The 21,137-nt window shown below is 40.2% G+C and overlaps 2 protein-coding genes across 13 annotated transcripts in view; one reads left to right on the forward strand and one right to left on the reverse strand.

Moving 5' to 3' along the window:
• Nucleotides 1-1,473: 1,473 nt before the first annotated feature.
• SSR3 (signal sequence receptor subunit 3) lies at nucleotides 1,474-5,358 on the reverse strand. The gene is made up of 5 exons (XM_075031268.1): nucleotides 5,144-5,358; nucleotides 4,361-4,487; nucleotides 3,819-3,917; nucleotides 2,725-2,856; nucleotides 1,474-2,023 (listed from the first exon to the last, which is right to left on the reverse strand). The coding sequence occupies exons 1-5, from the start codon at nucleotides 5,280-5,282 to the stop codon at nucleotides 1,957-1,959; spliced, it is 564 nt and encodes a 187-aa protein (XP_074887369.1). The 5' UTR covers nucleotides 5,283-5,358; the 3' UTR covers nucleotides 1,474-1,956.
• An 11-nt stretch (nucleotides 5,359-5,369) lies between these two features.
• TIPARP (TCDD inducible poly(ADP-ribose) polymerase) overlaps nucleotides 5,370-21,137 on the forward strand; it is a 42,175-nt gene continuing 26,407 nt past the window's right edge. The window contains exons 1-7 of one of the 12 annotated variants that reach the window (XM_075031260.1): nucleotides 5,370-5,478; nucleotides 6,307-6,452; nucleotides 8,444-8,522; nucleotides 8,938-9,075; nucleotides 12,064-12,177; nucleotides 14,163-14,278; nucleotides 15,790-15,869. The gene's annotated coding sequence lies outside the window, so the exon portion shown is untranslated. Of the gene's footprint in view, nucleotides 5,479-6,306; nucleotides 6,453-8,443; nucleotides 8,523-8,937; nucleotides 14,279-15,789; nucleotides 15,870-21,137 lie in introns of all 12 variants that reach the window. The other 11 variants (XM_075031262.1, XM_075031264.1, XM_075031251.1 and 8 more) reach the window with 11 other exon arrangements.

Consider the following 21,137-nt stretch of genomic DNA (forward strand, 5'->3'; position numbering starts at 1 on the left):
GGTAAGATGAAAAGCCGTTAATAAAAGACTCAGCGAACTGACAGTAATAGCAGAAGAAAGCGCTGCTTCAAATCACTTTTCTCTAGATGGCAGATTTCCTGCAAAATACATCTGCCACCTTCTAAAATGCCTGATGGGGCAGTCTTATCCCTACCAATGCTGACAAGTAAAATGAATATATTAGCATTGCCTGTTCACATGTCTGAATTTAAGTACTGTGTACTTTTGGCAGGAGCTGAGCAAATCACCAGTGACCAGCAAAACAGGGATGTTCAAGTCCTGTTGCTTACAGAGCGGTCAGCTTGGCCTCATGTTTGATTCTGACCATTTACAGAAGTTTGTTAGAAATTTGTTTTACATGTGCTAAACACTTAGACTAAGATACATACAGATGATATCCTTTATGAATGCGATAGGCCAAGGAAAGTAAAATTATGCAAGCAATATGAAAAGGCTCCCTTCAGTAGCAAATAAGCAGGCAGAAGTGATAAAGAAAAATCCACATATTTTGAAGGAAAACAATCAAGTTAATTTGAAGAGTCTTAAATGACTGACCAGAAAAGTAATTTCAATGGTGGCTCTAAAGTGCACCAAACCAACTGGAATTTTCATGATGTAAGTACATGAATAGTATTACCTTTACTGGGAAGGAAAGTAAAAGTAAAAAATTATGCAGTGGAAAGTTGAGATTGAAGACCCTCATCCAAGCCCAGTCCCAAAGGATGCTGAACAGAGAAGTATTGCAACAATCAGCAGGCACTGGGTAATTAGGGAATAGTTTTGTGAGACTTTCCTGGTTGCATTTGTCAGAAATAGAGATATTTATTACAATCTCAGCATACTCTAAGGCAACACAGATACACTGTCTCCTGCACTTCAGAATCTTCATTTTGCTGTATTTTACATAAATATGAATCTTATTGAAGTAAAGATTAGCAAAGTAATTGTTACATTAAATCTGATTATAAGTCTTCTCTTTCTTCCCTGCTTAGGATTCCACTAGTCTATAATGGCAAAATCCGTAACTTCTACAGTACGATTCCATTAATAGTAGTAGAGTTTAGCATTTAACGTAACAGCTGCTTCACTGATAGCATGAAAAAAGCAAAAGGATTGTCTGATAAACCCATTATAAAAAGCCAGCTAAAGCATTTTTGTTAAGCTGTGCCAGGAAAACTGGCAGGGTTTGTTTTTTTTTTTCTTTGTATTTATGACTTTGGAGATGAATGAAAAAAAAGTACATTCAAACCACTTAAAAGTATTTTTCTAGGAGACACTGTTTAGGTTTTCTCCTGACTCCAAGTTACTTAAAAATGAGTATTTCCAATGAATACAGTACATATGCGAGCTTCTAGAAGACTCCTCTCTTCTGGAAGCAGAAAGAGTTGACAAACCTACACAAACTGCTTGCCCATGAAAATAAATACCCGTTTTTTTGGTTTTTTTTTAAATTAAGAATAGAAATTCAAGGAATTAAACGACAAAAAAAAGCCTTCTTTTTATTAAAACTTTTCAAGTTACAATGATAAATGGTGGATTGTCACTTTTTATGATCAGTGAGTTTGGCCGTTATACCAGTCACCAAACTTACAGGGGAATTCTGTTACAGGTTTTAAGTACAACCGTTTGTACCGCTGTGTAGCAGTCCCTTACAGTGTACCTGTCTAATAGTCAGTCTGTAGTACCATCACACCCATGCAGTGCTTCAGAAAGGTTACGTTTCATAACTGCTCACAAGCCATTTCCTTTCATTGCTAAGTAAAAAAATTGATTATTTCAGTTATTGAATAATACCATGTAAAGTAAATATAATTCAATCATTTTGGATTCAAACCCTCCCCCCCATACCCTCAAGAAGTCACACAATAAAAAAAATGTATTCCTATTCCACCCTTAAACTTTTGTATGGCAGTTGAACCCCCTCACAGAAATGAATTGCTGGGGGGGGGGGGTTGTCTACTTGGATCCTGTAGATAGCAGAGCAATCAGTCCAGATGAAGCACTTATAGAAAGAATATAGTTTCTGTAAGCAAAAGGTTAAGGACATATACTTGTAAAGATACCACTTCTTTTGTACAGAACATTTAGTAGAAGTTTTATGAAAAAGGAGGAGGAATTGAGACAGTCTTTCTCTGTAGGAGTTTTAAAACTGCAACACTGTAACCTGAAACACAGCTGACAAGGCTGTTAGCAGGACAGTGAAATGTACTTAACTGCAAAATTAAGACACCCATAAAGTTTAGCCTGTTCTCTTAAAAGTTTATAAATACAGAAGCTCTGTAACTAACTAACATATGTGGCCCTGATTGGCAGCACTTATTTACTTAAGTAACAAAAAACTTTACTTGTGAAGTTACTGAAACTAAACAATCCTGTAAGGTAAGAGCACCTGGCAACTAACACTGATGCAGTGTTTCTGTAAGAACACGAGCTGCCTCCTTGTTCCACAACTACAATTGAAATGGCAAAGCCTTAAGAATTTCTGTATATTGTCCAAGGGATATCATTAAAACATCTCATGTCAGACATTAAACTTTTACGTGCTTGGGAGACTTTTTTTTTGGTAATATCTATTTTTATGTTACAGTATTGCTAAGCTGAGGTACTACAATGAACTGCACATATCAACAGAGTAATCTCACAACCCACATGACAAATATAGCTACTAACAAGAACAAATAGGAGTAGGACCCTGGTTGTTTCACACGTGGTAATAAAGGATACACAGTGGGGTTGAAGTTCTTCAGCACAAAAAATGAAGCAATGATGACCAAGACCAGAAAGAGAGTATTGTTGTAGAAGATGGAAAAAGTTGTTGCTTCATAATCTGCAACTTCATTTTTCTTCCACAGAATTCTAGAAACAAGTAGAGACATTATTTCAGGCACATTTAAATCAATGCCTATCCTGGCACACCCACCATTATGAAGCGATTGACATCCAGAGGTGTCTTAAACCACATACTGCTACTCATCATAGCCAGCTTCTAGAAGACAGAGTGCAGCAAGAACTACCAGTCAAGTCATTAAAGACAAAACCCTGCACATACTGTGCACTTGTACACTTAAATGACTGACACTTGTTTTCCTACCAGGCACGTTAAATCGAGCCCTTCATAAATAACACTTCTTGTGAGCCTGTATCTGTTAGATGCTACCAGCGTGCCTGGCAATTAGAAGGGAAGATAAGGCTTTTTGCTCCAAAGACCTGATAGTTCATTACCTCACATCTTGTACAGTCCTAATGGGCATCTACTCTAATACTAAGTGCTTCCCGATACACTCCCCAGGCATAGCCTGTGCATTAGTATGAGCTATTCAATTGGAAATCTGTGTACCAAGACATGCTAGTTACAATCACGAGGGGTAACAAGTACAACCAGCGATTAGCAGTGCAGTCCAGCAGTATATGGAAATGCTATTCTGAAGGAACTTGCATGCCACTAAACAAAATATATCAGACTAGCCCGTCTTTAAGAAAAGGAGCTCATCTTATTTCCGAAGACAGCTGTGATGCTTGCTTTCCAGAGAGTTATTACAAGGCCTGTACAATAAGTTGCTTTGCTTTGCAACTCAAGGACTGAGAGGTTGCCTTGTGGGACCTTATTCATAAAGGTGTCAATGTTTGAGACCCTTCATTGATAACTTGCCTCAAAAAGGCTTTACAGGTGAACAAAGAGCTGACAGGATAGCTTCTACTTACCCGACCACGGAAAAAAGCAAAGGCTGAGGAACAGTCGCTAATATCCTACTTACAGCCTTAAAGATACCAGGCAGTGTTACAACAAGGGAGAGAACGAAAAGAACAAAGAGGATTACCTTTCATCCTTCTCCTTACGAGACATCTTCCTATTGTCTGCCTCAGACAGCTTGCGAGTAACTTCTTTGGAAACAGCGTCCTCTCTTTTCTGTGCTACTCTGTAGGAAACACCATTTATGATAAAGTTGAAAAATGAAAAAAAAACAAAAAAACCAACAAAAAACAGCCTTGGGATTATAGGAAGTTGTATTGACAGTGAAGTATAAAACTTTGCGAAGACACTAAACCATTTGCCCAAGTTGAAGGGAAAACAAGTAATAAACAAATTACTAGAAGTATTAGTGAAATGTAGTTTGTGGCAATACCCAGAGAGAGAACGAAGGTAGTTTTGCCATTTCATTGTACACTTAACTGACAAGGCTAGTCTATTCCCCAATTACAAGAGAGATGACAGAAACCAGTTAGAAGATACTTCTGTGTAAAATAGTTTTTGGAGTAACTTTTCAGACATTCTTATTCATATAAAAAAAAAAAGTTTTAAATGCTGGTTTTGTTAAATAGTTTAATAATAAATTCTACTTCAAACAGCCACCAAACTTACTTGTGTTTGAGAACAAACTTGACGTTCTTATATGCAAAAGCTACTAGATAGGTACTGATGAGGGTCATTACGCTATACAGGACTGCAGACTGAACAAGATCCATATGCCATATCCTCCAATAAAGCCCTTAAAAGACAGAAAAAAAGACATTTTGAGTGGTTTCTCTCTCCAAGAAGAATGCCCCCACAGGAGTCCTATGCAGCTTACCAGCTCTGCAATTCAGCACTGGCTCTGCCAGACCAAAGCCAGTTCCTGAAAAATCACTTTGCTGGGGGGGGGGGGGGGCGGGGGGGCTGATCCTCGAACTGCATTAAAAAACACTTCCCAACAGAGAAATCTGCTTTGCTTGTGGCTGAAAGGGGCCTTATGAGACCACGTCAAACCCGGCTCAGCAGCAGCCAGCCCGCCAGCTGTAGGCAGCGCTGAGACTGACACGTCAGTGTTCCATCAGCGGCTCGTCCATCTTTGCAAACCACAGAACAACCTCCCCTGCCCGCTCTTCCGAGCCGGACCGGCTTCGAAGCTGGATCTAACGCAGCACGGAGACATCCGAAATAATCCCGCCGGGGGGTCGGCTCAAGGCCGGCCCGGCCCGGGGCAGGGGGAACCCCAGCAGCCCGGGGACCCCCCACCCGCACCCGGCAGCGGGCCAGGAGCCCGAAGCGGGCTGCTGGGAGCCCCTGCTCCCCCTCAGGGCCTGCCGCCCTCCCTTCACAGGGCCTGCCATCCCCCCTCCCGCCTTGTCAGGGCCCCCCCCTCTTGTCAGGGCCCCCCCCGCTCACAAATGGGGATAGCGGAGACGATGAAGGCGTTGCCGAAGAAGAGCGCGGAGGACTTGGCGGAGAGGTTGCGGCTGAAGTCCTGCAGGAGCAGATCCTCCTCCGACTGCTGCCGCCCGCCGGGGCCGCCCTTGGGAGCCATGGCGGGGACGCGGGCCCTGCCACCCTCAGCTCCACCGACTGCTTCCGGGTCACGCCGCCAGCGGGGCGGGGGGGCGGGCTCTTCCCACAGTACTTCCGGGTGGCGGCGGGAAGGCGCCGGCCGTCTGAGGGACGACCGTTACCGACCGTTACTGACCGTTACCGACCGGTCCCGCGGGTGCCGGTGGCTGAGGCAAGTGAGTACTGGTGGGGAACGCCGGAGGACGGGCCGCCAGTGGCGGCAGCCGTGAGGGTTTGGCTTGGGGAAGGAGCGAAGCACGGCGGGGAACCGGCCCGTTCCCCCGCGGGTTTTTGTCACCCGGCAAAACCCCCAACCTCCAGCTCTAGTAGCAGGGGTGCAGTTCCTTGTCTTCTTGGTTTGTTTTTTTTTTTTAAACGCGTTCAGGTCTAGTTAATGTTTCTAAAAAGCATTTCTTTGTTGTTTCAGAAGTGTTCCCTACCCTCTTAGCCCCACAATTTTTTTTTTTTTAACGGTCCGCCTGCAGTTTGTGATCGTGGCCCGTGGGAGCCCACAGGAGGTTTGGGGTCTGACAGCGGTGTGTTGCTCGAAAGTGCGGAGGGCTTTGCCGGTGTGATTCAGCATTAGGGTTGTTGCCCTGGCAGCCTGGGGTGACTGTAGCACTCCTCCTCTCCTGGGGCAGTGCTTTTTCCTTGATATTTCTAACGTTTTTTTGAGGAAACTTTATTTGACAAAGTGTGTGTCTTTCTAAAATTCAATTAAAGTCGTTCTTCCCACTTATTTCCCCCCAGTTACCCTTTGCAAGAAAAGTTAGGAGGTGCACGCAATGAGGAAATGCTAGCTGGAGATAAAATCAAATTTATATGATCAGAAATCATAATTCATTATGATATAGATCTATAAAACATTTAAGTGCAGCAGGACTCTGCTGCTTGCCCTTGTAATAAATTTCCAAGACCAAACTGAGAGTGGATTTTCGTGATTCAAAGTGTATTTAATATAGCGTGCTAGCAGAATGATACCACTAATGTCATATTATCTACAGGCAACTATGGGAGTTACGCTTCTGCTAGCGAGACCTTCCTTCTTGGCTTGGAAATCCCTCTACAGCAGGGGTTCCCACGCTGGGTTAGCCGATGCATCAGCCCATCGGATGAAGTGCAGGAGCTCTGAGTACCTGCAGAAACACCTGTGAGTACCGATCACAGCCGTGCCTGTGCGCAGAAGGTGGGCCTGCGGCTCCCCACCTGCCATGGCCGGGGACCCAGCCTTCCCCCCTCACCCACCCCCTGCTCCTTGTCACACGGGCAGTGGTAGCTGCCCGTGGTCAGGAGTAATGCCACGGGTCACGTACCACTGATGGGTATTTTGTTGCTGGGAAGTGGGGCCTATGGGATTCATCAACAGCAGCTGGTAGGTGTCTCCCTGTAGCTGCAGTTAACCAGCATCTGTGGCTTTCCTCTGCCTAGATATTAACTTGGGTGTTGTTCTTCATAGATGCTTTTACTGCTGTTGAGTGGTTGGTGATGAGTTCTGCACCTAATTGGGTTATTGAGCTGTGTATTCTCCATTTCTAAATACTTCTGTGGCTGTCTTAAAATGGAAAAAAAAACAACCCAAAACACCAAAAACCAAATCAAAATTCATTTAGAAATAATAAGGAACTTGATTTTTTTTTTAGTGAATGATTTTCTCCATGGAAATTATTGAGACCATCAGAGATGTTTAGTGGATTGTTATTTCGAGACGTTTAAGCACCTGAAGGTGCGTGCGTGTATTTCCCTGGACTTGCAGATGTGCCTGACTTTCACCAATTTATTTATTTTTGATGAGTATGTGTTGCATGAAACACTCGTGCCCTGCTTCTCTGGGTTATATTAACCTGTTGTGCAATGGCTTCAGCCGTTTCTGGCTCCCACTGGTGGGAAATGCTGTTTGCCCATTAGATGGCATTCTGAAATCTGTACTGAGGATGGTACTCCAACAAGATCGGAGATCAGTCTTGGTTGCTTTGTATAACACGCTAAAACTAAACGCGTAGTAGCTAACATCACTATTTGATCAATGTTACCAATCGTAAGAATTGCCTTACTAAAGAACATTGTTAAGTTGTATAAAGTAGCTGGAAATCATGGGAAAGATTAAGATTGTTTTAAGATTCAGATGTAGTCATTGACTCTGTTCTTGCACAAATTTCTTCCTTCCACTCATCTGGGTAAATTTGTTTTGTGTTGTGGTGGAATGTAATTAAGTCTAACTTTTTGTTCTTGGTTTGGGTTTACTTGGGAAGGATGCTGTCGTTCTGGAACAAAATCTGCCTGGTGACCATCTGTCTCTCCATTAAGATGAAGTATGACATTGTTTTAGGCAGTGAAATGATGAAAGAATTTTTTTGAAAAAACAAATGAGCAATTTGCTTTTTTAAAAATCCTGGCACTGGCAAACTGTAGCTTTAAGCAGAACACTGCATACAACAAACTGTCACTGAAGCTTCATACTCACTTTAAGTATGTCATAGTTGCTTCCCCAAAAGTAAATTGGGCCACCGATTTCTGTCAAAACAATTCAAGTTTATGTTTTAAGTGCCTAAATCTGCATTGTGCTGACTGCATCTTGTCTGAATCCTCATTCAGAAGCCGTTGGGAGCATAAGGCATCAAAATCAGAGGAACAATGGCTCCATGCCTCAAAAGCAAAAGTTCTCCTGATAATAGAAATATTAGTGCTGTTATCTTTGTAACTTATGAAGTATGTTTCTTACCAAATTTCTTTCTAAAACGTGAAAGCAGTGATAAATATTCTGGAAATACATGGATTATCTTTACTGCTCTCGCTTTTTCTCTAAATCTCGCAGCTGGACCAAGCTGAAAATTTTAAATGAGGGCAGTGACATTTCCCAGCAGGACTTGTTTTGTCTATTTTATTGTTGCCACTTAATCTGTGTGAAGTATAGACTCCAAAACACATTTGTTTCAGTTTTGAAGGCAGGTAAGTCTGCTCTTTAGCAAAGTTTTATTTGTCATCTTCTATGCTAATATGAATCTTAATGTCCCAAGGTCTAAGGATGGTTTTCATTAATATGACTATCTTACAAAAAAAACAAACCAAAACAAACCCTAATGAGTCCATAACTTATTACTAGTTTTTTTCCAGTCGGTTAATTTGTGCCATCTCTTCCTTTAGGTGTCGAAATCCTAAAAGAATCCCCAATGTGCAGAAAGGGAAATTCCTGTAAGACAGCAGAGGCAGGGAGCAACCTCAGGTGGGTCAAGAATAGAGCCAGAAAGCTGTTGTGGTGACTATTTCCGACACCGTAACAGTGCCAGGAATAGGTGCCGTAGGACTAAAGAGCTATGAGTCTTTGTAGCTCCAGTAGCAAACAGCAATGCTGTGATATGGAGTTGTTCTGACCAGGTAATGGTTCCTTTTCTCCTGCGTGTGTCTGACAGGTAAGTGCAGGAATACCTAGGATATACTGACGTCTGGACTGCGTGCGGGGTGGGAGGAGTTGGGCCTTCTTGAGGTGGGTGCCAGAGGTTATGTAGCTGTGCTTACATAGCCAACAGTCTTGAACATCTCGATTGTTATTGGTCATTAATTAGCAACTTTCTGAACCTCTGTTTATTTCTCTCTCTCCCTTTTTTTATTTATGCATTCTGTCAAATTATATATTACAGAATCTAGCGTAGCAGTTCTTTCAAACTACATTTGCTGTGTTTCTTCATGTTGTGTGAAGTGACCTTTCTGTCAGACCCTGATTACGCTTGCCCAGCTATGCCTGCCTAAACTGTTGGGAGCACGCAGAGATTGTTTTTGTGAGTAAGACTTCTCAACTGTATTGAAAATTCCGTATTGCTTTGAGCTATGGTGCTTTCTTGGCATAGCTCTGCTGAAAAGATTACAAGCTCTTAAAGCTTGATGGTTTATACAGTCCTTCTAATCTAATTCAAAGGCTCTTGATAACTGTTTTTTAGCTTGCAAAACCTGTGGAAAAAAACTCCACTGAGATTAATACATTGTGTATGAGCAGACCAAATAGGACCATTTTTGCTGTCATCTAGTGTTAATATTAGGACATCCCAGTGTTTCTTATGGTTAAGTGAATTTCTCTGTTGTTAGTTACTGTGGTAGCTGGCGTCTTGTTTAACAGAATTCTTAAAAACCTTCAGACAGGAATGTGTTGTCTTCAGGATAGTGATCACTATCACATTCCAACAGTAACAGTTGTATCAAAAAGAAATACTGATTGGCAAGAAGCCTCTCTTGAGTCCCACAGAAAATAATATTTGTGATTAAAATACATGTCACCCCAGTGGTGGTTATAGCTGATCTCTGTTGTTGTTGTACAATTCATGTTCGTAAAAGTAACATAGAACATTGTGTGCTGTGTAGAATTACAGTGCACACCCTTAATATCTCTATAACAAAACAAATGTTCTCAACATGGACTTTGATACACCCTCTCTGTTCTTTGCTTTTATAACATTAGTTTGTCAGGGTAAATCTTCAGAGAAACATTTAAGAGATACCTGATATTTTAAAATTGTTTATTTCAGCCGGTTATAGAATGTAACACAGCAATGAGTCCAGCTGTCTTTCAGAAGAGGCGAGTCTCATTTCTTTGATGTTGTCTCCAGATGCTTGCACTTGTTTTTTTGAGTAGTACCAGTGGCTTATATTCTGTTACACTTGGGGGTGTGCATGTTTTCCTCTTTTTAAGTTAGTCTAAGAAGGATATTATGCCTTCTGTCTTGTGTCAGTGTTTACTCTGGATTTGATGTTTTACCATGGAGTTGAAGCATCTGTGCAGTCTCTTGCATCCTTTTCAGTTCATTATCTATATGCTAGTACTATATGGATTTCAGTTTAAATCATACCACAGCCAGAGGAATGATCTCACTCATATGAAAATACCTTTTTATTTTCCATGTGCAACTACATTGTGAACCTACGTCCAAAGCTAAAGCATAAACTTGGCTGACCTTGCAGCTGTTAATTTTGCTGTCTACTTACCAGCTGTTCAGTTTTTGTTTGCTTCTCTAAAAGGGGTTTTGTTAAGCACAGAAACAGAATCTATTCTTTGCTTTCAGTAACCATTTCACTACCAAGTCCTCCGGGGGTGATCGCTTCCTTTGGCACTTGTTTAATTCTTCTAGCTGGACCATTTCACTTAATGTATCTGGAAGACCTCTGTCTAGTCAGTTGTTTTAACTTAAGTAACTCACTGAAATTGAGAACATTTCCTAGCAGTGTAGATACAGCCCCAAAAGTTCGTGACTGAGACAGTCTTGCAGCTGTCTGTTGCAGTTCTCGGGGGAAATTGTGTATTTTCCTCATTCTGGCTAGAAGAAATCTGGACAAATTTCTTCCCATGTTTTCTCTTACATCATCCCCTCTTCCCCAACGCTTGTTAGTTGGGAAATAAATTCTATAGTTTTGAAGACTGGTAGGTTTTTACATTCACATCTAAATCTAAATTAAAACAAACTTTCTCATTGGCATTCATTCCAGAGTCAGTGGACTAAACTATGTCCAAGAATTAAATTGGAGCAGAGCAAAAGCTTCACTATAGTTAAGATTGAAAAACCCCTCTTTGTTCAAAATTGAACTCTTCTACTATTCTGAAATCCCTCTGTTTACTTGGATGTACTGAAATTTATCATGCAGTAAGGGATTAGTGTTCTGAGTTTTGGATCAGCTGATTGGGGATTGTTGAAATACAAAAGAAAAAACCTTTGAATAAACATGCATGACGCTCATAAACTGAGCAGCTTCTGCTATCTTTGTATGAACTAGGTGAATGAGAAGCTTTCCAATTCTTCTGTGTGCTGTGCTTTTTTTGAAGCATTCTGTGGAGTCTGAGGTTTAAAATTGGAGGCGTAATCTCGATGTATTATTTTTCAGCCAAATCCGTTCCTCGATGTGGTTTAGAATGTAGCCCCAAAAAGAGCACAGCTGTCACAGCTGGAGGGGCAGTCTGGGGGCTGGTAAGGAATGGCACTGTCTTGAACCAGTGGTGTTACCAGACACAGTTTTGAGAGGATAGATTTCTTATCTGGGTGGTAATTTGGGAAGAATCTGTGACTCTGTAAGGGGAGGAGAATGTCCGAGTTTTCCTTCTCTGTGTTAGGAAAAGGGAAGATAGTTGCAGTCATCATTGAGGTGAACAAATGTTCTCTTTTACCTTCTGAGAACACTGCACTGAAATAATGGATTGCTATGCTGACCTTTAACTTCTAAAAGCTGGAAATTGCTGGATTTCTGTGACACTTGCTCTATCTGAAAGGAGCTCAGTGTAGCATATGTGACCCATTTTTGGTCTCTTGAAATGCTCTCATCTGCTCCAGTTTCCTCCTTTAGCATTTTTCAAGTTTTGGTTGATAGGTTCTTCTGTGTGTAGACCAAATGAATGAAATAATGTCTATTAATAGATTCTCAGGGGGGCTGGCTTGCTCAGCATTTATCCCAGGTAGAGCATGGAACTGAGCACACTTTTGAAAAGCAATATCAAATGCAATATTTGGAAAATAACTAAACTATACAGGTAAGAGTGAACCTAATATTCAAGATTTGGGGTATCTATTTCTTAAGCATCAAGGTCTGGTTCCCATGTTGCTTTGAGATCTGCAAGTGTATCCTGCAGATAATCCAAATAAAAGCTTCTGAAAGCAGGAAATACAAAATTATGGTGTTTTATTTCATCCTTTTGCATATCTTTTTTTATTCTGTTCAAGCACAAAATCACCTGGTTTGGGTCCTGTGGAGGTTTATGCAGACTGACACTGTGCATGTATGCTTTCCAGCCAGATGTGATCCGAGGATGGCAGTCAAGTCATTTGTTCTATGGAGGCCACTGAGGAACTATAACTTTCACCTGCTTAGGAGGACTCTTGGTGGGTGTGCCACCTATCATGGAGGTATTGTAAGCTTTCTTACAGGTCACACTGGCATTTATGGTGTGGTGGAGAAATACAGGGTGAAAGTAAGCCTGGAGGCTGTGTCATGAATGCTTCAGCACAAGGGCTGCACTAAGGGATGCTGAGGAAGTTGGATGAATGAGCCTTTAATGTAAGCAGACCTACCAAATTGTGTTTTGTGTGTTGAAGACGATTGGTAGGCAGTAGGATGGCAAAATGAGCCAAGGCTGTGACTGGGGCAGTGAAGCACTGGTGTAGGGGCCAGGTCTCTTGCTGCCTTTCGGGTCTATCCATTTGGTTGCTGCCTGTGATTATATATTTAGGCACAAAGTATGCCAGGCAATCAGAAACAGTCATTTAAATGTGGGATAGACGGCTTGGTGGCTTTAACTGATTATAAGCAGTTCACTTGTACGTCTCCACACTAGGGATACATCAGGTGATGTTCAGTGGTCCAGTTCAGCGGTCTGAATCCCTGTTAGTGGGAGGAAGTCAGCCAGATGGGATTTCTGAGTCTGAAATGTGTCATCCTGCCACCCACCCACCCACTACTGCTCCATCCTTTAGCAGTGTAGGAGGGTCTCATGGTAGTTGGTGTCACTTTCCACCTGCGAGTTATCCCTGGGGTTTCCCATTCCTGCAGCCTTGAGTTTGGCAAAAGCCTTCTGGATCTTAGCTGTAGGAAAATTTTAGCCTATAATTTGTAGTCAGAAGAGTTGGCCATCCATGTGCTGATGGCTCCTAAAATGCTAATATCTAAAGTAAGAAGGATGAACTAGAAACTGAAGTATCATGTGAAGAATGTTTGGATGAGTGAATAAAAGGGGGTATTTCTGACTACCTCATCTTCTGAATGGTTATTTGTAATCATATGTAACACAGACTAGCCCTGCACATCGCAAACATTTGAACTCATCATGGTAATACCCATTTCCCTATAACAATCAGTACAGAATGAAGTACGTAGGAATGATATCCAGCCAGCTTTTAGAACTTTAGGTAATGGTTGAGCTCAGACATAGTTAATAAAAAGTCTGGAGATAAGAATAAATCTGATTAACATGAATGCTGAGGATTCTGTAAGAGTCAGGCTGGGTGTAGCTGTGCTAGCACTGAGAAGGGCATCGCTTCCTAGCTGCACAGAAAGCTCTCACAGGGTATCCGTTGCAAGGAAGCAAGGTCCAGGTATGTGCAGGTGTGCTCTGCAGCAGTGGTGTTGGATCCAGGGAGTCTGGAGTGGAGCTAGACCTAATGAGTAAGACAGGAGCCAGGCCAACCACAGACAGCCTCTCGGGTGTCTGCAGTGGTCTAGTTCTCTAGGTTGGATCTGCTGAGCTTAATGTAAAACCCATGTTACAGGAAAGCAGTTTAAAGCTTTTGTGGCACAGCTGTACAGAACTGCTCTTAGCAGCAGTATAGCTACATGCCTGTGGTGATCTTGAGCATGGTGCAGATTTGAGCTAGCTCTGGACAGAATTGATTCAGGTTCATTTATTTCATGCCATGTTGGTATAGACTGGAGATTAATCCATCCACAGAAAACGGATTTACCTTTGTGTTTTCTAGCTAGCCAATCATGGCTAGACTCAACCTGGACCTATATGTTAGAGGAAATTCTTCCAAGTTATGTTTTTGTCCTAATTTAAAAAACCTTAGGAAATGTAAGAGAAAAAACTCTTCATGAACAGAATTAATATAGCAGGGCACTATCCTATACCCTTCTGGAATGCTGGATTCAGCAACACACAGATTGCTGAATTCTAGAAATAAAGCATTTATAGTGTACTCCCACACAATAATTCTTCCATACAGAAATAATCTGTCAAATGCATATTCTCATTCTAAAATGTAGAGCAGAGCATCTCTCCTACTCACAGTCACTTAAGGCTATTTCAGACAAAGAACAGCTGCTGAATATAGCAATCATTTTGCTGTTTTCTGCATGATGCTATCTAATGCTGTGGTTTTATTTATGTGTTCTGCAGACTGTATCCATCCAGCTGCTCACAGTATCCACAGCAGGGAGGCTTTGGGAGTCGCCACTGAGACAAACTGTATGCCATGCAGTACTGAAGGAAGACATGCAGGATTTCTAAGCAGTGTGTGTATCTCCTAGTTGTTTGCTTACCATATGTATCAGGCAAAATGAAGGACTTGTCCCATTTTCTTCCAGATGGTTTTGTATCATTATGCAGGGTTAGAACTTTACTGTGTTGCTACAGCTGATCTGGAACTATGCCTAGCCCATTGAATGCGCATGATATGTTTGTGAATAATTTCTATTATTATTGCTGTTTTCAGTAGGCACAATTAAGTTTGAGGATTTGAACGTTAACAATATTTCCTGAGCTTCAGATTTTTGTTCATCTCCTCCATCTCAGAAGAAAAATGTTTTGTTGAATTTAGTGTTAATTTCTTCCATTCATTTATTTTGTTTTTAATCTAAGATGTGAATGCTGATATTTTCCTCCTTGCTATTTGAATCATGCAGAGCTTGGGAGAAAGGGCAGTCAAATTTGTAATACTCTCACTTTTATATTGTAAGGATTGACTTTTTCAAGGGACGTCTACAGACATCTTCATTCACACCTTCGACTTTTCAAGGGTGTTGCAGGTCTTTGTCGAATCAGTGTTTTACTTGGTAACTAAAGCTCTAATGAAGTTTCGCTATAGTGAGCAGCTCTTAGCTGTTTTTTCAGATGTAAAATACTAGGGTGCTGTTACCTTCCAGGTATCCCTTTATAATTTGTTGGAATTTTTGGTTGAAGAATGGATGTTATTTGCATGTAGATAGCAAACTACCTGTCTGTTAGATAGAACTAGCTGTTAATTTTAGAACTGTTTAAATTTTAGTTGGCCAACACTGTGTTATAAAGGAGCATTCCCATTCTGTTTAGTTTAAATAGGAGTCAGCCTAAAGGAGAAGGAACAAAGCACTGTCATCCACACATTACTACTTAGTTTGTGGCAGGATCCATGTGTTCCAGGATCATCAGCGTTTTAGAACTAACCTTCAAAAAAATCTCAAAAGTTACATGGTATCATATGAATCAGTTTGTATTGCTCATATTAGTTAAGGATGCATGGTAAGTGTTGCCTTGACCTTAAACCTACATGGCTTACACTGATTTAAGAGACTTCCACAAGAGGGTGCACCAGTTCAACAAAATCCCCTATAAACCAAATGAGCATGTCCCCATTGTGGGCATATTTTCTATCATTTTATGTATTAACTCACGTATCTAAATCAACTTCTAAAACTGGATGGATGCTTTAATCAGTTTAATGTCTCAGCACGTCTCTCCAGTCTGTAACAGATACATGAATGGATACATGATGTTTTGCTGGTAAGCAAGTCAGGAAGTTTAATTTTGAACAAAAGGCACTATTTCTAGAAGTCCCGTTCACGCTGATGAAAGGCTGTTTTCAGACTCCAGTCACAAAATGATATTTAGATGTTTGGGGTTTTTTAGTGTACTGAAATGTTACCTGTTCCTAATTTATGCCTGATGCCCTGCAAATGCTCACTACTTGCATTTTAAGAATAAAGTTTGGGGATTTTTTTTTTTATTTTTGTATTTAGTTTTGAAGCATCATTAATTTTCCCCTCAGACTGGTACAACACTGGACAGTACAGCTGCAGAAGAGAACTCCACCTAGAAAGATGACTTCCTGAGAGACTGCTGACTTGAGTATGACTGATACAATTTTTTTCTGTTTCTGGTTTGTGATAAAATTATTTCATGTTTCATAAGATAGATGGGAACTCTTAGTAACGCTTCACCTTAAGTTGTATGATGTTACTGTACTGATACGCTAAAAGCATTAAAGTGTTGTGCTGCATGTGTAGGCCAAAGTTCTAGGTCCATTCCTCTAAGACTGCAGTCCTAGGATAGTAAGATATCTCTGCAGAAATGTTTAACAAATTTTCCAGAAAAAGGGCCTCACTTTTGAATCATGCATTCCCTGACCAAATACATGAATCATAAATCACTTACAGAGATAAAAGTATCTGACACTCAGCAAAATAACTAGAAGTGTGGTGATATTCATATCTGTAATACACGATTTTTTTTTACCTGTGAAATGCTCTTTTCAGTAAACTTTTGGCTTGTATTAAATAAGAGAAATGGAATGGTATGCTTTTAAAACTTTTAATTACTAGTACAAGATATTAAAAGAAGGTGAATTTGAGACCAAGGAAATTACTATTTTTTGTTACTGCTAGCTGCAAATGTAGAAGTTGGGTCTGGATTCAAAAGGTTTCATTTACTAACATTGATGAATTGGAACTACTCTAGTTTTGATACTTTTCTTTTGAGCAGTGTAAAAGAAAAGAATATGAGGTTCTACTAAAAGATCACCACCACACAGTGAATATGTCATTTAACTAGCAAGAAGATTTTTATTTTAAAGACTATGAACTAGCCACCTTTTTCCATTTACACCAGTTCTAGATTATCATGTGTAAGCAGATGAGGGTTTGGTTTTTTACTTGCTTGTGGATAGTCCAGACAAATAATCTGTGTTTATATTTTTCTTAAAAACACTGTGGTTTTAGGTCATTGCTGTCCTCCAGAGAGCCAAATACATCTACCAGTCAGATATGCGATACTGCTTAGTTATCTAAGATTCCTGGCTATATCTGATAGCAATAGGGCACAAGGAGGAATAGTAATTACTGTAGTTATTTACTTACTGATCAACTTGCTCTGCATATAGTGGCATTTTCAGAAGCAATTCTTCATTCTGACAGTGTGTGGAAGTCAGCCATTTTTAAAAACATAGATACACAACACAGATGCCCCCCAGCGAAGAAGGGTCCCAGGTTCTTTTCTAAAAGGCTGTGGCCTGAAGCATTTACCACTCCCCAGAGGTCCTCCTTCTGACCTGAAGTTACATGTACCAGCCTGGCCAAAGTTTGGTCAATGTTGAGTGTTTCCAGTGGAGGGAGACTTTAATTAATAGAAAATTTCATCTCGGCATGTTTGGACCTTGACATTTCTGCCCTCCTAATCTTCAGGATAGACCAAAGTGAGATGTAACCCACTAGGTGTCACTCCAGCAAAGGCTATCCCAATACAGGTGTCAAACCTTTGCGGCCCTCCTCTCTCCCTTAGTGAAAACCGGCTCGCATTATTTCACCTTCAAATAAACACAGCAAGCACTTTTTTAACTTCTAAAAAAACCTGATTGAAATGATGAGTCTTAGTATTAAGAGGAAGGATAAAAATATGCACAGAAAATAAAAATTATAAATATTGTATTTATGCAATATTTTATTTATTGTAAGGGAGAAAAACCAAAACCTATAGGTTAAGTCTGTTGACATATGATGAAAAAGGGACTATTGCAAAAGTCTAATAGGTATGGAAGTGTTAGCACATCTTGATAACAGGGTGAACTGATCAGAGATTGTCTTTTCCCATCTGTTAACTTTTAAAAAATGTCTGCATCATTGACATTTCCTTTCCCTTGGTGCTTACCTAACCTGACTTGCTGGCACATGTCCATGTCAGAACAAGGGTAGGGCTTGAAATGTTATTTGAAGGTGATTAGCACTTTTCATCAAGCATTGGTATGGAAAAGAACCATCTACTTGGTTAATTTTAAAGCATTACAGTAAAAATTAGCTACACAGATGAATTCCTGAGTTTCATATTGATTTCTGTGATAAATGTACATCTTTTATTCAGTACTGTAAAACGTTAATAGATTGATTGTTTTTCCACTGCTAAATTAAAGTCAGAAGTTTAGTATTTTTACTAAAATAAAGGTGGTATGAATTTGTAGTCTGTTTCCTACTGCAAATAATGATAATGATTCAGTAGCTTAAGAACAACTTTCATTCCTTTTTCTTATTTTCAGCACTCATATCTGCTGCTACACAGTAAAGAAAGAGGCATATACATTTGTATGTGGTCTTTTTGATTTTGAAGTGCTAAATGTTTGATCCAATGTGTCAAGTGCTGTTGTGTGAGTCAAGGGACCTGTGTCCTCTTCCAGTTGCTACCGAATTGTTGCTTAACCTTGGATATGTCTCATCCTGTATTTTTGCTTAACTGTTATAGCAGACAATTAAGATTAAGAAAATATCAATATAATTACATTACATAATAATGATAGTGTTAAGAAAAAAAAGCCTGGAACTGTAGATTTCAGTATTTTATGTAGTAATAATATGTACTGATTGTTTTACTTGTATGTAGTGGAAAATCCAGTGCTAAAAAGCAATTTAAAAAAAAAAGTAAAATGTTATGTAGTAACTGATTAAATGAGAGAAATTATAAAGAACTTCTTGGAGGAAACTCTCATACTACTGAAGTCAACTTCATTCTCTTCTCGATTTGCTGTGTAAAGTGAGGTAGGTTATTTTAGACATAAAGATTATAAGCCCATTGGGAACAGTAGCACTGAGATTCCTCACAAGAGGAATTTTTTTGATGCCTTGAAATCATTGAAGACCATCTAAGAACAGTGTTACATGTAGTCTTAAAACAAGTTACCTTCCAACCCATATAACTTCCTGTAAGCATGAGTTTCAGTCACGCAGCTTCTGTGTTGAGTAGCAAGATCTTGGGTTGATAGCAGTGGTTTTGTGATTATCGTATTATCAATTAAATGAATAATCGTACTATCAATGAAAAGTAGTCTTGCAGTACTGATGGCTTTGCATGATGACCTTGAAGCACTTTTTCTGGAAAAGCTGCTGTATTTTCTGGAAAGGCCGCCTTAGATACTATAGAAAGGGGTGTGCCACATAACACCACATAACATCCTGCCTTTTCTTTTCAGTAGTTTTAATGTTCACCTGCTCCATAATTGAGAAGAGGAAAATGTAAACATGTTAAATGTTTTGGACAGTTGGCTAAACTAGATTGTGCAGTTCAGAAAGATATCCTGAAGGCAGGGAAGTATTTTTAGCTTCATTAACTTCTTTTCCTGGTTACAAAGAATCAGGAGGAAAAGGTTTTAAAACCTGTTTGTCTATGTACTGCATTGGTTTTGCTCCCCAAAATGTCAACCCACAACATCCCCAAAACTGCATCTGCAGAGATTCTTAATCTTTAGTGAGAGGGCTTCCCCACATCCCTTGCTAGCCACCCACCGCCAACGGTTTTTCCCTCTGATTCGATGGCAGAAGATCTTTTAACATAGCTCAGTTTTACCTTTACGTGACGAAAACCATAGCTTTTTCCCCATGCGTTACTGCAAGTGGGCACATCTAGCATTACCATGGCCCTCTTTTTTAGCTTTCCTTCAGGAACCTTTACTTTCCCTTGACAGGTAAGTTGACGGTAGTTTCTCATTGTTTCTTCCATTGTAGTAGTTTCCATTGTTTCTTGTACCTTAAAGGGAGCGCTCCATTACAGCAGCCTAACAAAGGTCATGAAGAAGCAGTTTGCAAGGTAAAGGCATCCAAAGAACATGTGAAATACAGCTGTGGAAAAGGTTAGACTTCAATTTCTGGGTCTCTCTGTTAATTGGGTTATATTGGAACCTTCTTACCGTTGCCTGATTTTAGAATGATGGTATATACCACTCTTAAACTTGTTGGGAGGGGAGAAGTTGTAGAGGACAGAGAATGTGGAGTCTAACAGCTTGCTTTTCTGCTGGCAGAAATACATTGAGCTAAAATAAGAGCTTGTGGCAGCAACTGCTCCTCTCCGTTTTCCTTCTTGCTGAAAATGCAGAGAGCAAGAGTCTGTGCAAGATAGACTTGGGAAGTAATGGCTTCAGAGGAACTGAGAAGATGCAGCACACTTTCTGTGTGCTGCCTTGTTCCCCACCATCCTTCCAGTTCCCACCAACATTTGTTGACTTCACTTCATATAAAACATCAGCAAAGGACAGTTAACCTTCCTGTAATGGGCTGTGTTTTAAGAAGTTAAGAATGTTCATTGTGCAAGTACTGAGGTAGAAAAGGAGGTCTTGTTTCTGTGACTAGAAAAAAACATGTTGCAGCCTGAGAACTTTTTTTTTTAGCGTGAACATTTAAGTCAAAGACATTTCCCTTCTTTCATCAGCAAAGAAGTGAAGTGTGCATACTGATTATTCCATTATTTGCAAGTCAGAATTGTAAATTGCTGCATTCACTCTGATGCAGTTTACCATCTGAAAGAAATAATTAAAGCTTGCTTTCTCTTGCTTAAGATTTAAACATGTATTTAAAAATGAGATCATACTTTCATGGTGGTCACAGTTTCTTTATGTATTTGTGTGGGATAGCCTCAGAAATGGGTGTATGATCTGCTGGTGTGCTGTGATGTATTTCCTTTAATTATACATTTGTTTTGAGAAAGATGGTTATTCCAGGCCTCCGTCTTTCCTCAGTTACATCCTTACAAGCCCACTGCAGTGGGAGTTGTGTGTACCTTGGTGTATAGTTCAGCCATATGTGCTACTTATTTATATCTCATGCATGACATAAGCTATTCCAAACAGATAATTTCTGTTCTGGTAATAGAAGATGAATGCAAGTGTCTATACAGTTCTTTCTCACTAAATGAGGATATGACACATTGCTAGTCACCGTGCTTGGTACAGCTCTTGTGCCGAGTCCAGATGGAGTATAAGGCTGTGCCTGTCTGATGTTTCAGACACTCCAAGAGTTCAATTAATTTACAAATGATAATTTGTTTTCAGCTCCTGTAGATACGGATGCCTTCTTTACTCAGCCTCTATTGTGTTGTTCTATAAGAAGTCAGCTCCAACTGCATGAAGCGCAATTTTTGTAATTTGTTTGTAGAAATGCCATATTCTCCCTGCATTATAAACACAGCTGTGCAGCATTTTCAAAACGCACTGTAAGGCTTGTGCCATCTTAGAATGACAGTTTCTTTCCAGATGCCTGTATTTTCTGTATAGGTAATTTCATCAAATCACTGAGCACAAGGAATGAAAGGCTGGCTTTATTTGAAAAGAAAATAACACAAATAATAGGTGTTCCATCAACATAG

The sequence above is a fragment of the Buteo buteo genome, chromosome 7 (assembly GCF_964188355.1).
Source record: "Buteo buteo chromosome 7, bButBut1.hap1.1, whole genome shotgun sequence".
Taxonomy (NCBI): domain Eukaryota; kingdom Metazoa; phylum Chordata; class Aves; order Accipitriformes; family Accipitridae; genus Buteo; species Buteo buteo.